Source organism: Dioscorea cayenensis, chromosome 4, assembly GCF_009730915.1.
Source record: "Dioscorea cayenensis subsp. rotundata cultivar TDr96_F1 chromosome 4, TDr96_F1_v2_PseudoChromosome.rev07_lg8_w22 25.fasta, whole genome shotgun sequence".
NCBI classification, from domain to species: domain Eukaryota; kingdom Viridiplantae; phylum Streptophyta; class Magnoliopsida; order Dioscoreales; family Dioscoreaceae; genus Dioscorea; species Dioscorea cayenensis.
The window spans coordinates 13,601,677-13,620,514 of NC_052474.1; the positions used below are offsets into that span (position 1 = coordinate 13,601,677).

The 18,838-nt window shown below is 32.7% G+C and overlaps 2 protein-coding genes across 5 annotated transcripts; one reads left to right on the forward strand and one right to left on the reverse strand.

Annotated features, from left to right (window-relative positions):
* Positions 1-5,374: 5,374 nt before the first annotated feature.
* LOC120257865 lies at positions 5,375-8,807 on the forward strand. The gene is made up of 4 exons (XM_039265151.1): positions 5,375-5,691; positions 6,272-6,391; positions 6,494-6,564; positions 8,215-8,807. Exons 1-4 carry the CDS (start codon positions 5,521-5,523, stop codon positions 8,465-8,467), a joined length of 615 nt encoding a protein of 204 aa, XP_039121085.1. The 5' UTR covers positions 5,375-5,520; the 3' UTR covers positions 8,468-8,807.
* Positions 8,808-10,852: 2,045 nt separating this feature from the next.
* On the reverse strand, positions 10,853-16,349 carry LOC120257997. Of its 4 annotated transcripts, none has more exons than XM_039265328.1 (10): positions 16,149-16,349; positions 15,969-16,045; positions 14,717-14,945; positions 14,294-14,448; positions 14,145-14,190; positions 13,963-14,054; positions 13,534-13,551; positions 13,291-13,387; positions 11,888-11,944; positions 10,853-11,192 (listed from the first exon to the last, which is right to left on the reverse strand). In XM_039265328.1, exons 1-10 carry the CDS (start codon positions 16,305-16,307, stop codon positions 11,010-11,012), a joined length of 1,113 nt encoding a protein of 370 aa, XP_039121262.1. In that variant the 5' UTR covers positions 16,308-16,349; the 3' UTR covers positions 10,853-11,009. The 4 variants fall into 4 exon arrangements, with proteins under 4 accessions (XP_039121262.1, XP_039121260.1, XP_039121263.1 ...); XM_039265326.1 differs by having other exon boundaries at positions 14,270-14,448; XM_039265329.1 differs by lacking the exon at positions 13,534-13,551.
* Positions 16,350-18,838: the final 2,489 nt, after the last annotated feature.

Here is an 18,838-nt window from a genome sequence, read left to right on the forward strand (position 1 = left end):
ATTTCAAAGTTACAATGGCAGCGTCGAAGCAGTGAATGGCAAAGGGTAGAAAAGACAGGGCAATTAGCACATGAAGGCAACGGAGTAGGTGGAAAAGAAGAGAAAGGTGGCTTCAAAGGTCATGGCGATGTAAATCACAGGAGAAGCGGAGGCAAAAAAGTGTTATAACCTCATTTTCTAAGCCTTCTTCTGTAGTGTTTTCAGCCCAACAATGTAGATTTTATTCCGCACTGTAATAACTGGTGGTATTGTAGCAACAATAGATTTTCTTTAAAAGCTTCAGCCCTTTTCTCCTCCAATGTTATCTTCCTTCAATGGGCTGCAAACCCTAGCCCCCTCTTTGTTCATCTTCTTTCCCTTGATGGTTATAGGTAAGTAACCTTGTGTTTCATTTAAATTTCAAATTTTATTTCTTGATCTTAACCCTAGGGAAGTTAGGATGCTTCATCCCCTTGTTCTCTCTTGTTTTCATTAGGTTTATAGAAGTAAGGCGGAGGAGGAGATTTCAGATGAGTGGGCTAACCAAACCCTTATTGATCTCTTTTTAACTCTTGTATGATGTATTGTTTTGGTTTGGTGTTGATTTGGCATGATGTTGTCGGAACCTTGGTTTTGTTTTGTTAGAGTATCATACCATGTTTAATTAGGAGATCTCCAAGAATTTATTTGATGATTTTATTCGATATTTAAGGTTTTGTTTATATATTTTGGCTTCTTATTATTTTATTTGCCAAGATTCATTATGTGTTACTTAGTAAACTCTATACTTGATGTTAACTTAATTTATGACAATTGAAGACCTTTGGGAGATTCATTGCGATTTATATAAGAGAATTAAGCGGATCTCATGTATTAGACAGGGTGATTAGCCCATTTCTAGTTGAATAAAAATGTTTGAAGAATGGTGTATGTAAATGGGTTATATTTATGTGTTATGTTAGAAGTAATGTGTGGAGATTTGGTTAATGCATGTGAGCCATTTGATAAAATGCTCTTGAGTATTTAATGTAAACAATGATCAAAGGATTGTGAGAAATGTTGATAGAAAAATGATGTTAATGGACTGGAGATGTGTTTAGAGGAATTAGGATGGCTGTAAATGCATAGTGTTGTTATTGAATGTTTGAGTTTGGGCACCTTGTATATGTTGACAAACTTGGAATGTATGGTAGTTGCTTGAAATTGTGTTCATCGGAAGGAGTTTAGGAGGAAAATACATGGATGTATTTGTGATTTTGTGCATGAATCAATAAGAGTAGAAGAAGGAAATGTGTGTGTTAGCATTGGGGAAAGTATGTTTTTTAGAGCAAAGTGTTGGGTTATTAAGAGATATAGATGCAAGAGAGTTTATAGCTAAATTTAGTAGAATGAGTAAAAGAAGTTGGTTAAATTATAAGTATTGAGAAAAGCTAAAGATGTCATGGTGTATATATATCTATGGATACTAGGATTTTAAATGGGTTTTATAGGGTTTTATGCTCATGATTGGGTTACATATTCCATGGAAGGTTTTGAGGTTAATTAAGGTGCATATGGTTAAATCAAGGATCAATAGGGGTGTGTACAGGCGCTATGCAGGCTGCATGGACTTGGTTGAAAACCATGTGGGCAACCATGCAAGCTGCATGGAAGGCCACATGACACTGTAGCATTACTGTATTACTGACTCAATTTCTTTAATCATTTTTCCGGAGTTGAATTTTGGATAAATCTAACTTCTATAATATTAGGGTGAGTTAGTATTGGGTTTTGTTATGTAAATCTATAGATTTAAACCTAGGAAAAATTAGAGTATGGATTTTAATGAGGCGATGGATTATTCTTATTTGAAGGCAAATTTACTTATTTGTCGAGAAGTTTGTTTAATTATTGTTAAAGTAAACCAAAAATCTTGGTGAAAGAAGACTTGTAGTGAATTTTTATTGACCGTTAGGAATGATTGTATTTATGATGGATCTTGGGGTTAGTTGAGTTATAATGTGCATTCAAGATTATCTTGATGTAATGGATTTGGAAATATAATAGTGATGAACTATCTTGTTAGAATTAGTAGAAGTAGAAGATCGGAATGAAGGTTTATAAGAATAGTTAAGTTCAAGCTCGCCTATGTCTCTCTAGTTATAATCTTTTCAAGTATGGGAGATGACAAGGTTACCATATTATTTCGAGTAAGAAGTCTTTGAATGAATTAATGACCCTTAAAGAGAGACAACATAATTGGGTAATGATATTTAAATCCTAACTTGTGTATTTGTGTTTATGGTCATGATGTTGATATTAAATGTGGGTTATTTATTATTATTGGAGTTGATAGAAGGACTAGTGGAGGATTAACACTAGAGTAGTGTGGCTCGGCAAGTTTGTGAGTGGGATTATTGGTTACATGAAATATGATGTCATGCATGACTTTGCTATATTTGATTTTCATCCACTTCAAATGATATTTTATCTTGATAAAGGTTTCCTTAAAAATTATTTATGATTCTTGAAATTGTTATTTTGATCTTAGATGATTTCGTTGAAGAGATTGCAAGTATGCATTACTTGTGTTTGCAAAACCTTGTTTCTTGAAATGTGTATTTAAATGTTGAATACAAGTGACTTTGATTTTTGAGAAAGAATATTGTTTCATGTTGAAACTTGTGTTTACAAGAGTCGATGTTTCTAAATTACTCACTCTCTGAGTGGGGGCATGTTTATGTGAAAATTATGAAATCCTGTTGAGATTTCGGCACATTATGATGATTTATATATCCGGCCTTCATGCGGTATTATGGTTTGATGGTTTTGATGGTGACATGGGGTCACATTGCACTACCTACTGTAGTAAGAGAGTATCCACGGTCCGACCTAGTTGGGGTGGCGTGGAGAACTCCGTTGAAATTCGCCCTTTCAGGAGGCATGTAGAAAACCTGAAAGGTGTGCCATGCTCTCGGTGCCCGGAGTCACCACGCGGGTGTCCCAAACGCCAAGAGATGCTTATCTTGGTGGTTCCAAATCTAGCCATGGTCATGGTTAGAGATGGAGGGTTTGTTGAGGCTATCTATTACATTGATGGTTTTGACATGGTTTTCATAAAGCATTGTTTCCATGAGTTTGTTGGAAATTTGATGTTTACTTGAAAAGAAATTTATTTTGATCAACTCATGTTATGAAAATGGTATTATTTGTGTATATTCATTCATGTATGTTGTATCATGCCTTACCTTTACTTACTGTGTTCATTCTTGAATGTTGTGATTTATACTATCATTTTGGGAAGGTATAAGTAACACATTTCCATATTTGATGGTATTTATGAGTTTTTCAATTGCTTTCACCCGCTCACTAAGTAACCGAGTTATTCAGCCTCTCTTCTTCTATTTTTTTTCAAGTGTTGGACTTTCAGGTTGTTGTCGTTTCCTCATATTTTTCCTGAAAAGCTTTTATTCTTTTGTATTGTTATACAGTATTAAAATTGTAGAATATTGTTATGTCTTTCACATTATCATCTTGTTTAGCGTAGGTTTTTCAGGGCTTTGGAGATTATATTGAGGACAAGATACCAAGCAACCTTACAGTAGTTCAAGGTTAGGAAGACTTGTATCCCCTACTTGAAAGTATTGTGGCAGTTGTTGCTTACTCAACCATGGGTCGGGGCTTGACAAAAGGTGTGAATGAGAGGGAAGGGAAAGCAACAAGTATGGCGGTGTGGAGGCAATACAAGAATGTGGGTGGAACTTGGTGGATTTAGTGCATATTTTAGGGGAAAGAATACCAAGCGAGGGAAATATGGGGTAAGCGGCATTGTCATGGCATCGTGGGACAAATGGTGGTCGATGAAACCTTGTTTTTTTTATGGGAAATGATGATTAGGAAAGAGAGAGTAAATGATATGGATGGCAACCGAGCATCCATGTCATTATGTAATTTTATTAGGCCTAAATATCATTTTTATTATTATTATTATTATTATTATTATTATTATTATTATTATTATTATTAACACAGTAAGTATTGTTGAACAATTTTTAAAATCCATTGCCGTTTAATTTATTTATTATTTATATGTTCTTTAAAAATTAATTTTTTGAATCCATTCAACCACAATGTCTTTTAAAAAACATTTCTCATTCCACATATAACTTTATTTGAGTTTCATGTACACGTATAAATATTTTAAACAAAATTAATCATCATTATTTTTTTTAGTTTTGGATAGAGAATAAATTTGTTCATTATACATATTTTATTCTTATAATTTGGGTCTTAATAATTTATAAAAAAAATTACTTCAAGATATATATATATATATATATATATATGCTAATTAAACAATCATATTTATATATTGAATAATTTTGTGGGTATATATACATATATAATATTTAGTTGTAGAGATATGTAACCAAAAAATATCACCAATTATTTAGTTCAAAATAAATATTTATCAAATATTAACATCTTACATAATATGTATATCAGACATAATTATTGTAAATATACCATTTTAGCATTGTAGCAAGAGAAACTTAAAAAAAAATTAGTGCCCAAATTGATTTTACAAAATTTATAAATATTTTTTAAAACAAATTAAAACACAGTATATTTTAAAAAAGAAATGCAAGAATGCTTGCGGTTTCAAAAGTAAAAATTTAAAATATTTTTTAAAAAATAAATTTATTTTGAAAAATTAAAATTTAATAGATTTTAAAAAAAAAACTAAAGAGATAAATTGGTAATTATCCCAAAAAATTATTTTTATTATAAAAACCACTAATTTGAGGAATCAAACAAGTGAGAATAAACCACATCTGGGTTTCATAGTAATTAATGTCAATGGCATAACTAAGGACTAGATGAGATTTCAATCTCTTGGCGTTGGTGATTTTTAGTTATGCCATTGACAATTACGGAATCATGTCCTTAGAATCATTAAAACACAAAAAACACAATTTATTTTTTGAATTTTTTTTTTTAGTACATTTGAGTGCTCTGTACATTCTATTATACAGTAATAAAATGTTTTTATGGTCTTTCTGGCCAATAAAATTTTGACAAATAAAATTAATGTACTTCATCATTGTAAGAATAAAAAATAAATAAAAAAAAATTAAGGTTAAGGTTAAAAAAAAGTTAAAAACTCATTTTTATTTTAATGATGGATGTGATGGATCCTGGTCCAATGTAAAATCATAGTAAAATTATGTATTGCGAGTTTTTCAGGAAAATAATGAAATAAAATGACATGACATGTAACATTAAATAATCATATTACAAAATTTATGGAGTAAAATAATTTTCTCAAATATTTTCCAAAACCCGGAAACCCAACCAAATAAGTAATAACTACTACGTCAACCGAAATGACAAAAGTACCCCTGAAGTCTGAGAATGACGTCTTCCTCTTCCGTTTTCAGCTGAGAACGGAGAACGAAACAAACAAGATCAAACAAAGCTCGCAGCCTTCGCCGTAGCTCCCCAAGCTCGTATTTTTCTCATCGATCATCGGATCTCGCCGCAGGTTCTGGTTGGTAGGCGATGGCATCCACGGCGGTGATGAAGGGGAGCGGGGGCGCGGCGAAGCCGAAGCCGGATGGGAAGGGGAAAGCTGTGCTGGCATCCCCCGAGGTGAAGAAGAAGGTTGAGGGCTCTGTGAAGCTAGGGTCGGATTCCAAGCAGAAATCTGTCACAGTGGTTACTAAATCGGAGGTAGATGAAGAAAAGATGCCATCTTTATATAGGGAGTTAATAAGATCTATCCATTTAGGGATTTGTTGATTTTGATGTTCTACTTTGATGGTTTTAGGGCGTGAATTTGTTTAATAAATTATGATAGATTTTGTATGGGTATGTTTTTCATGATTGTTATGCTTGGATTTTGCTGAAAATGTTTCTTTTTGGAGGATTGATTTGATTTATTAGTTGATTGCTTGTCAGGATAGTTTTCTTTGAATTAATAGTGGATAAAAACTGGAACTTTTTTTTTTTCCTTATTCAGGAGCCACAATGTAGCTTAGCTATTCATAGTTGCCAAAATCTTATTAGAAATGGTTTCACAATTTGGCTGGCTATTTTGCCGCTCCTTTGAAGTTCTTCACTGTTTACCAAATTGAGTTTGATTCATTATGTTTCATATTAATCCATGGTTTCTCTTGTGGCCCTTTTTTTTTTATTATTTGGTTTTATATCATCATATTTGATTTATTTTGTTCCTTAGTTCCAGCTGTTGCAACTTTGTGCTTATTGGTTTCTTTATGTCTTTTCTTTCAATCTTCTATGTGGGAAAAAGGTCAAAGGAAATTCAGGTTCGCGTTCATCAAAAACACTCACGAAGACAACAACTGTCAAAAGAAAAACTGAGAAGAAAGTTTATACTTTGCCAGGACAGAAGCATGATCCTCCCGAAGAGGTCTTTGATTTGCTGCTGAGCTTTAATCTGTCTCTTAACTTATTTTGGGCGAAGCTCAAGAGTTTATCTAATAACTATCCATTATATTGATCCTCTTTGCAGAGAGAACCTTTGAGGATATTCTATGAATCGTTGTCAAAACAGATTCCATCAAGTGAAATGGCAGAATTTTGGTATGTTTTGATGTTCTAATTATGAGTTTTTACTTCTTCATTTTTCCTTTCTTGCAATATTGAACACCGGTTTCATTACTGATGTAATGCTTTTTTTATTTATTTATTTATTTTGTTATTCTGTAATATAGATTGTTTCTGGATGTGATTGAATAAAACTTGTTTTTGGTTTTCTTGATGTAAGCCATACAACAATGGCAAATAGTTTTCCTGTTGATCATGGATGACATTAAGCAAGTCGAGCTTTTGCTACATAGATGAACTAATGAAAAATTACTATTTTTAAGAAGTTTAATCTTTAAAAATCTTCATTAGGGGTCTCAGAATTGCAACTCTCTTGTGCATTGGATCATTCAATCCATGTTTTCTTCAGCAGTTATATTTGAGAAGTTATTGGTTAAACATCTGACACTGATGAACAAGGTTGTGTAGATTTGAGCTTTGCTAGCATGCTTACCCTTCCAAATGGATTTGATTTTCCAATTATATCAAATTCACTTCGGAACTAGTTTCTATTTCCTTGAGTTAATTGCCCTTCACAAGCTAAACTAAATGAAATATTACCTTCAAAAATTATAAGTGTAGGCCCTGAGAAGGGAGGGTAACTTCAGTCAACAACAAATTAATAATTAAGAGCAAGAGTTTGAGTAGACAGATCAAGGGTATTGTATATCTTCCTTACATATTTTTATTTTGACGCGTTTATGTGCTCATATATCAGAGGAAAGTGAAAATTGGCATGGAAACAGGAAGAAAAGATTTGGGAATATCATGGTACAGGGTTGGTCACTGAGTTTTCAAAGTCAACTAGATAGTTGAGACTAAATTATGTGCACATGTGCCCATACAGCTTTGCTTGAATTTGGAGGCTTTAACATGATTTTATCACTGTCCAAAGTCTGTGTTATGTTTGTGATATCATACTCCCAATGTATAATAGCATAATCATATATTTTCACACAATTTGGGAGATCATGAGAAGAGAATTTTTATTAGCTTGTATTCAGATGAGGCTTAATATGCTATGAGGAAATGCCCTCTGGAAACAGTAATTTTTGTGGCAGAAATGATTCGAGGGCTATAAGAATTTTGGAATCCTCCAGTTTATCAATACTTATTTACTTGAAAAGGCCTATTGAACACAATAATAGAGCAGCTAGATTAGAAATAAACATGAGATGTCTTTCATAATTTTACAGGATGATTAATAGCTTGCAGGTTGAGTGTAGAATGTGCAATCATGGGTAAGAGACTTCTTTGGGTAAAATAGAAGTTCTTTGATGTCAGTGTGATGTTCTGTTTATATATGCTTGTCCTTATTCTAGTCCATATTCTAATAACTCCTATCAATGAGATTTAGTTTTATGAAAACTGTATTTCTGATCTTTAATAAAACATTGGCAAAGGAAGTCAATGCAGATGCTTGGTTTATCTATCACCTGTATTCTCAAATCTGCATCTTATACCTTTTCTCTATTTGGAAACACCTTGTAAAAATTATCTCCATTCTGCAAAAAGCAACACGGTACATTCTCTGCATTTCAAAGTCATAGTTTTAAATTATTTGGATCTCATTAAATTGTGCATTTGAAGCTGTGGATCTTTATCAAGTATGCCGGTATGTCATCAATTAACAATATTCACATGCAGGATGATGGAGCATGGTTTGCTGCCCCCTGATAAAGCAAAGAAAGCATATGAGAAAAAGCAGAGGAGGCAGCAGCAGCTTAGGACAGGAACTCCGATCAAATCTCCCCCGATAAAGTCCTTCAAGTCTGAGAGACCAGAAAGCTCAAATAAATCTCAGGTCACGAAGAACGGAGATGCCAAAGTGAAGAAAAGAGTAAGCTACAGTGATGACGATGATGACTTCATTGTGAAGGCCAAGAAGCCAAAGATATAAGGGAAAATAATATGGTTGTTGTTGAAGCCAATGGTGTAACTTTAATGATAGTCTGCTACCAATCAAGGGGTGCCGGAAAAATCTGGTTTATTTCTGACTTTTAGTTCTCAGGACAGCTATTGAACAGAATTAGTGAGAGGCGAACAAGGCGCGAGCCTTTGCAATTAAGGCCCTCATGGCTCATCAAGTTTCATTGTAAAATTAGAAAAAATCATTGGCATTTTTTATTTTCACTTTATTTACAAACAATAAACCATTATTGTTGTTGTGATTCCCAAGATACATTTTTTTTCTGTTGTAACATGCAAAAATAATAGCGTGACTTCGGTTTTACGTGATACTTGTATCTGCAATCTGCATGAATGTCTGGGAGTAATTTGTTTGCTCTTAATGTGGATACAAAAATGTTGTGTGAACTGATGAAATGAATGGAAAACTGGGAGATGTATACTACTGATACAAATATTGTCATAGATGATTGAATATATTCCAGAAGATGCGGCTGAAATATTCAAGAGATTGCTGATGGATCATCTTCTGAAAATAGAACCTATCGATTTTATGTTACAGATACAATACAGCTTGTAAGAAACAAAAGCATGGAATGTTGTATGTAGACGTTGGCCTGAATCATGTTAGACATGAGGGCTTTTAACTTTGCCTAAAACCTGAGACCTTATTTGGCAATTAAGTTTGAGTTCTGGTAGTTGATTTGAGGTAAGACTTATCATGAATGATTGTGCGAAAGCGGCAAACTCAAATAGAGGAAAAGAAGATTATGTAATATGTATGTATGACACAACATGAATGTACTAATGAATATACGAATGTCCTTTGCAAGACAGGGCATGTCAAAACAAACATTCTTTGTACAAACGAGCCTAGGCAGTTACCAATAATATCACATTCTGGTTCTTTCTTGTAGATTGGTTTATTTGAACTCAATTTTGGTGGATCTAGCATGCAAGTAATTTTATACTATAATTCCAAATTTAGGCTTGTATTCATTGTAAGTAATGATTGTGTGATAAGGGGTGAACTAAATAGCTGCACCCCAAATATCTTTTTAACATGTACGTGTGATTTCAATCCTAACATGCGATGCTGCTTTTTTACTTGTAAAACATCCACCCTTCTTATATTACCCCATGTCCATCTATATTTCTAAGAAAACTTGAGCAACCAAATACTATCGATATACTCGATAACTGCTAGATTTAGCCTATGAGGCTTAGTTCACTTTTCAGCTAAAAATACACTTTACGTCTGAAAACATTAGTTGCCCTTAGTTGCCTATGAGAAAAAACAAACATCCACCTCTTTTTAGTGCCGTTCAAACCTCGTTCATTCTGTTCATGGGTAACATTCTAAGCAACAAGTTTGGTGAGGTGTGCTAGGCTGAGGATTATTCAAATTTCATGTTTGTTGTACTCTAATGATTAAAGTGACACTGAAAATCCTTAAGAGGCAGGATGCAAACTTGATCTTAGCTCAATCTTGAAAAATTCTCTATATTCATTTTGAGTATCGCTAATTATGTGTTAATTGCATGTTTTAGATATTAATTATAGCTAGTTCCCACAACATCCACTCTCCTTCATCTATCCTTTATCTCGTCAACCAAACACCAAAAAGACTACATCCCATTACCTTATCCTCTAATTAAACATACATTATGTATTATTGCATCCATATATATATATATATATATATATATATATCAACCGCTTTCATCCATTGGATGGGAATGCTCTAAGCACAATCAAGCAGACACACACTATCTAAAAGGACAAAATCACAGAGCTTGAGACAAAACAAAACAAGCAATTACTCTCATAGCTTACATATCATTTTATATTGACATGTAAGACGAATTCCATAAGGCAAAAATATTTTGGGACAAAACTAAACAAACAATTCTTCATATTGCTTTGTTAGGTCAATATAATATTTGCTTTAATCAATCTAGTTTTCAATAATAATAATATTTTTCTCTCAACCACAGTGAGCTTTCGAGAAACCAATCCAGAGGTTCACCAAGTGTTTCAGAAGGGTCTTAGCTCAAGTGACTAAGCAGTGCCCCTTCTTAATGATTAAAAAAATGAAATTTTTTCACAAATCATATCATGCTAGCAAAAAAGTGTCTTAGGAACCTAATTATCATGGCGATACAAAGTCCCTGCTCATGTTGAATGAATTTTCGAGGAAATTTTCCATTGAGAAATGCAACAAAATAAAATTTAAAAATAAAAAAATAAAAATAAAAATAAAAAACAGAAACAAAGATTAGCTATCAATTTAAAGTATGGAATGAGCAATTGAACCATTATGATAGCCAAGCACAAAGAAGCTGTTGTAGAGCCAAAAGGAAACCAACAACGAAAAGAATCAATACCTTTTCAACTTGCATTGCTTTGCGAATTGATTGACATTAGTAAAAGTACATGTACATGTCCCTTGTGGGTGCGGATTTAGTGAAAACCGAAATAAAAAGATATGCTTGTTCCTTTGTAAATTGGATAATCCTACTCTTTCTATTCACTTAAACCCAAACTTTATCACTGTTTTGCTGAGATAATAAGTTTGTAGCATCAATGCTTGCAGTAGACAGTTTTAGATCAGCTGTTACTTCAGGAGAAGCTCTACTCACCAGAGCAGGGTGCTGAACTATGACCAGCAAAGAATCCGATGATTTTCCACACTGGGGAGGAGGAAAAGAAGTTGGCTGCAAATTTACAATTGTAGTTTTGTCATAAATCACATAATCTACCAAATCCTAGTAACAATGCAATGCGTTATGAAATCATTAATATTGCATTGTATTTCCTAATACAGCACTGAAAATCAAGGAAAGCGAAACCCACTGGAGAGTGCAAAGGGGAAAACATACATCTGATGGTTCTGCCTATAAGCTGTTATAAATTGTTTCATTTGCCATGCGCTTCATTAGGTATATGGAAGAAAAAGGATGATTTTATTCCTTTTATTAATGTATTCTTTTCTTCAGATATGAAGGAAGTGCTTCTAAGAAAATTATAGAGGACCACCTTACAGATATGAAAACAAAGTATAATTGACAACTGCTAGGATAATATAGATCATCATAATGAAGTACTTGTCCACGCAGAGATTATGGCTGTAAAAACAAAGTATACATTGCTCTTGCTGATTTTGGCAATGTAAGAAAATCAGGGTGTGAAGGATTTACTTTTCCTTCCTACAGCTTCCTAGATTTGGATTAGAGCAATGGATATTCTTAAAATATCATTTCAGTTATTATTTAGATGAGACAACATTCATCAAGGGAATATTTCTTAGAATAAAACAACTTCAATAAGAAATAGATTCTCTGACCTTATTCGACATGCAATTAGCTTGAAGGAGACAAAATTAGTTTGTAGAAAGTTATAAGTGGCTTACCACTCCAACATGCCATTGTTGAGATGCAAAACCTTTGAAACTGGCTGCATCCATTTCCTACAACATTCTAAATTATTAGAACATGGGAATAAGGATGAGAAACATGTTTAAAATATACTACACAATTTTTACATAATGTTGATATAACATAACAATACAAGGAAGGAATGCACATTATAAATATCTATGTTGTCTTTAAGGCATCATATAGTCTAGAAGCAATTGACATCAGGATTTACAAGATATATTTGGAATATGACAACATTTGTCAGAAAAATAAATTTCATAAATGTTATTGTTCAAACATCACCTTAAATGAACCCAGATTATCTCACTTTCCAACTGTGAGATCCCAACTTGATTAAATTCCTGATTTTTACTTTAAAGCAAAGAAAAAAAATCTCTACTGCAAACTTCTATAGCTAATGTAAGAATAAAAATTATCGGAAAATACTATTTCTACAATTAAATGTTTAGAGGGATTATTTAATACATATCCATGATTTCATAAAACTTGGTCAATCAATGTTTTAATGAATGCACGCCATTGGATGCATGTTTTGTTAGTCTTGTATGGGAGTGCGCGCACACTTGGCAAATAATTATGTTTAATTAGAACAAGCAATCTCAGAGCTACATATGAAAAACAAGTAGCCTCGGAGCTTGGAAAGATAATTTTATTTTCTGAAATATAATATTGTAGAATTTAGTTTAATTGTACTTCAAAGGTGTGCTTTATCATATTAAAATGTGACAAATTGTATTTGATGAATCCTAGTTCAAACAATTTCAAAGATTTTATTGGAAGGAAGTAATCAGAATGAAAGTTGACAATGCTTCACTTAGGCACAAACTTCAGCTAGATTTTTCTACCTGCATTTTTGCTGTTAAGTTGGCAGTCCTTCATCTCCGTAATGCATCTGATACTTTGTTGGGCTTATTTTATTAGCACTAGTGCCTTACAATCTTGCCCTTGATTTCAAACTTTTCAAAAGAAACCTTGGTTTCCACTCATCTCCAACATAGTGATGTGATCAAGGCACCTTATCTTATATAATTCTGAGTTTGATTATATTCTATGTGCTTGACTAATAATTTATTAAGATATATATTGGACAGCAACAAGTTTCAGATAGGCTAGAAATTGACTTTTACGCCTTCAACCCTGCTCGTTTGAGAGATTGGGCCATGACCTAAACTCCCTTAAACTTATCAACCAATTCAACATTTATATCAGAAAATTCCTTCATTCATGCAAGTGAAATTGCATAGCATGTGAAGCTTATATTAGTTGTGAAGTCAGTAGGCTTTTTACGCTTAAAAATTAATTGAGTTCGGATATGCATATGCATAAAATAAGCTTTGGAAATGACTAAAAGTCAAATCAAAGAATAGAAGCATACTATGCTGTATATGGGGGGCAGCATCATCTTCTGTTTGGATTTCAAAGTGGGCACAACAGAGAAATGTGATGAGGCCTGACGTGTTCTGAAAGTCCATCTGTAAATAAAAAAAAAATTAAAAAAAAAAACCACATTTGTTACACATCTTAGCTTGATAAATTAACCATCATCCACCAAAACTAAGAGTGACCATTTAATCTTGTACTGATCAGAATCACACTTCCAGATGATCTAACAACTAACCTCCAAAGGGCCCAAACCCTACATATAATATTTATAGAAATGAATCTTAATCAAAAACAAACAAACACATATTTCAGGATTTACATTTGTTTGATAAAACGTTTCACAACCTCAAAATTGACTGCTTAATTTTGCCAATGATATGATTTACAATTCAACATAAAGATGCAGCAACGAACAACAACTGAGACATAACCCAACTATATATATATACAGATACTGTATAAAACTATTTTAAATTATCTTGAAAATTCAAAATATATGTAAAATTCCAAACTATATAAAGAATTTAGACCAACCTATTAATGTATAACAGCATAATTTGATATTAAATTCAAAAGGATGCAGTCAAACCAGAAAACTCCAGTGACATGTATATTGCAAAATTCATTCCATCACAAGTGATGTGCATGCTGATCTTTAACCTACCCAATGTACAGGAATATGCAGAACTGTGTCCATTCCCGAACCAACAAACGGAACCAATAATTATCTGGTGTTTTATCAACATTGATATGGACCTGTCAATAATAATGAAAATCTAATGAGGCCTTCAATTTGTCAGATAGATGTGGAAACTGCAGGCTCAATGGAAAATGTAATATTCATACGAGAATTTCTGCCACAGCTACAATCTGCATTGTCCCTTGAAATTTCCTGAATGGTGCAAAACCAAACCAAAAAGCTGCATGCAACCCATAAAATACTTCTATTCACTGAATTAATAAAGACATACATTTTTTGAGAAGATGCCACATACTTGAACATTTTGTATTTCTTTTGCAATACATCATGCAGCATTGGACTCTCCTCATCCTCTATAATATTCAGTTGTTCACGCAATACTAGAAGATTTTGGGAAATGTGCCGGAAGATCATATAAAATGCTACAGAATAATTTAGCAGAAGAAACACCTGCATTGCCATGACATCAAAAGTTTAATTTTGATAGAGATTCGAAAGGTACTATAAACTACTAAAATTCTCAAGCAAAATGCAAAAGAAGATGAAAAAGCTCATCACTAATGATGGAAATCACAAGAAGAAAAATATAACATCTCAACTGCTTTTGTTATTTCAAATCATCTCCACAAATTTTCAGTTAATGGTTCATATAGAAGAAAAGGAAACAGCAATGGTTGTTATAAGTGAAGACGTGCAGGGGAGACAAAGCAAGACTTACTGTGAAGTAGGGAATAGCAGCTTTATACCCGACTAGAGCCAAGTAGAGGATGCATCCTGATATAGCAGTTGTACGCCGTTCAGGTACTGAAAGGCGCTCACACATGATACAATAACCATGCGAAATGAGCATAAAAGACACAAAATAAGCTGTCTGAAAAATTATTCCAGAGACATAGACACCAAAAGACATCCACAACGAGCACATCTGAAGTTTAATACAAGAGTACCTGCAAGGAGCGCTCTACAATATGAATGTTTTTTTGGAGAATTTAACAAAATAAAACTGTCATAAAAGTATGAATTTTTAAAAACATAAAATGATAAATAAATAGAACCAACTTCTTGATGAATTTTCTTGAGTTATCACTAAAGGGGTAAAATTGCTAATTTCAGACTTAAACATGCATATAGACTTTAATACATACATCTTAAATTAATCTTTTGTGTAATTATATTTTCACTACTTGCTAATGCTTATCCTATTTGAACTTCATTGCTGTAATTTTTAAGGTGAGCAAAAATTCAAATATTTTATGACTGCAGAAGATCTTGAGGCAATTTATGGTTGTCTATTTATCATAAAGAGCATGTATGCCAAGTCCTGTATCTCAGGTCCACATTATAAACAAAGCTTAAACACACCTTAGTTTCTCTGTGTCCAACAATTATCTTCAGCTTAATGATTCAAGCAAAGTGACCCTTGAGTTCATTTACTTGGATACTCACCATGACAGCATTCAATTCTTTTTAACTTAGTGACAATATATATAAATTCCTTTCTGTCATTAAATTGAAAACTGCTAAAGTGGTTTTCATTGGGTACAGAACCAAGAGTCCACATACATCTACATTAAATTTTGTTCACAAGCTCAAATATATATCATGCCTACAAAAGTTATTATATCCGTCTCATCAGTGTTGTTATGATCTCCTGAGTTCTACATAAATAATCATAGACTAATACCACTCAAATAAGGAAATAACACTGACAATCACAGAATGCAAAAATCCCTCTTCAAGGAAACAAAAACTCAATCTATAAATTCATTATTCAATCATAACTACTCAAAAATCAAGAAAACCAATTTAAAAAGTAAAATGCCACATCAAGCATGAAAACAGCGAGTGGTCTCTAATATACATATATGCGTATGAGTTCCACCAATTAAGCTCAACCTTTCTAGGGTTTAGAAAAATCTTATCGAAAAAAACACAAAAAAACAAAAAATCCAGAAATAACATATATGTACCAAAAGATATATGACATCCCTAACTGTAAAGCCTTGACCATCGGAACCAAAGCCATCATCCACTGCAAATTGCTCGTCTGCCACAACATCAACCCAAAGCCACAACAACAACAACAAAACATCAAATAGATAAAAATATCAAATAAAATCATCCAGCAAAGAGCTGAAGTAGCCACATACCTGGGAGCGGCGATGCCTCCAGGTGTTGAGGGACCAGGACAAGGTGGAGAAGCACCAGAAGAAGAGAAAGGCCAAGTAGAGAGTGGGGAGAGAGTGGTAGGACTCCTCCATCGATGGAGATCCGAAGAAGAAGCGATTCGATGGGAACGAGGGTTCCATTTCCGGGAAAAAGGAGCTCTTTTTCTTCTGATTATTGAGTGAGAAAAAGCGACGCTTCTGAGTATAAATAGGCGGGTTTGAAGAAATTTAACGGCTTGTTCTGCAAAATTATGGAATAGTCCCTCAAACAAGTTGATATTTATTTTCCATAAAGGCCATTATAACTTCTGAGAATTTTATGGGTTTTTTTTTAATACCCTCACAAAATTAAGTTATTAGTATTACACTTCTATAAAACTATATATATCTTTTAATATACACACAAATAATTAGCATTTGATTACCTGACTTTATCGTTACAAATAATTATTAAAAAATTATAAAACTATTATATTACTTTTTACTTGCTATTTTTAATTTACTTTAAAAGGGAGAGAAGTAGGATTTAAGATGAAATTCATGTTTTTATGAGATTTGTAAGTTGATCTTTAAATATACAAATAGAATTTTTTTTTTTTCAAGGGCATTTTAGCAACAACCCACCTTTATAGGGTTCTATAAGCAACTATATATATATGCCTGAAATTTGCTAACAAAATTTTAAAAACAAATAATTACTATATATTCCATATTTTTATTATTTAATAGTTTAAGACATTACATTTATGTATATAAATAATTAAGATTTATTTCAAATTTTTTATCACTCTTAAATTTCTTTCCTTTTAGCTTATTCCAAAGATGGCTGCACTGAAAAAATAAAATTATTTTTCATAAAAAAAATAGTTAAATGTTGACAAATTTTACAATCTATAAATAAATACAGACATTTTAAACATTTTTGCATGTAAACTCTCAAAATTATATGGCCATACAAACCATAAAAGAATACATTTTCAACTCTTCAAAAATAAAAAAAAAAAACTAGAAAATTGAAGGGTATATACAAAGTGTACATATATAATTAAAATACTTTATGAGGGCATTTTAAACAAGAAAGAAAACAAATTGGTGTATCATGAGAAGTGCAAGTCCATAATATAAGCGAGTGGAGAAGTTGTGTGATTGGGCAAAGTGGAAGTGAAGAAAAAGAGCATGTACATATTAACAAATGATCACAATTTGAGTGGTTTTGAGAATGCAGAATAAATATAATAATATATAAATATATATGTATATATTTGATTTAGAGTTATGTAGGTAAGCAGCCACCAACTCCAATGTTCTCCATCTAATACCAATCTTGGGTGGAACTAGTGTTGTTAGGATGACTAAAACATTTAGGTGTAATTGTAAGCATTAGGTCAACCAAACTCTTAACACACACACACACACACTCTCTATATATATATAATCTAGAAGGCTTTGGGTTTGATATAAATTGGGTTTGGCTCAAAAGGCAGATTGACTTGATTATTAACAAGAAAAATGAGCAGCTTCAAATGGAAATGTTGTGCATTAATTTATTAATATATAGAATGTGTTGTTAAAAACATAAAACAGATAAATGGGTTATATAAATTAATAGTAATCATATTTAGAATATAGTAAAAATATCAAATGGAACGCAATGTCACATTAGGGTTTGGAAACTTTAACCCATTTAGTAAGTAGCATGGTTTATAATAAACCTTACCAGATCCTCAAGGCCATAACAGATTGATTGTGTTCAGGACATGATTTAACGTGTGTCGATCTGTCCTTCTCTCTCTCTCTCTCTCTCTCTCTCTCTCTCTCTCTCTCTCTATATATATATATATATATATACTTATATATACTTAAATAAAAAATCTTTAAACAATTGGATTTAATTAAATGGTTGAATATATATTGAATTCTCTTTGCTGCGAATTTATCTCATTTTAATTCCAGTAAAATCGATTTATCTCTTTTAAATTCACAATCACTTTCTAATGATCAGATTACCTCAGACTTATTGGTCTGCAGTGAGAATGATTCCATTTCTTTAGATTTGATCACTCCTCCGATCAATATTCTACCCTCTCAAGCAGGAATCCTTCCAACTCATTTGGAGTTACACCCCTTACAATCAAAATTCCAAAATGGTATAAATGGATTTTTATCCATGGTGGATTGACCCATATTCCAAGCATCAACTCTGACCAATTCTACTCACAAGATCCTTCCCCACAGAACACTCAGTGGGAAGATCCCTCCGATAATAAGCTTATTGACTATGGAGAAGATGAAGACATCCTAGCAAATGAGTTTGCAGAGGATGATCTTTTTTCTTGACGAAGAAAATAATATTCACTTGAAGAATGACTTACAGAACAATAATATGATTTTCTGATCAATGTATTATAGATCAACTTGAATCTCTTAGAGAAGAAAAGGCAATAGGAGAAACAAGAGATGCAAAGAAAATCGCAGCAGTGGTTTTTTCAGTCTCAACACCCTCAGGTCTTCCTACTGTCTCTTTTGAACCAAAACAAGTCAGAAGGAGCGACATAACCAAGAAGTCTTCTGGACACTGAAACAAGGAAGCTGGGTTTATTCTGTACCCTCCTAGCTCGCTCAACAAAGAAGAAAATACCTGATGATCCAAGAGAAAGTAGACCTAATCTCAT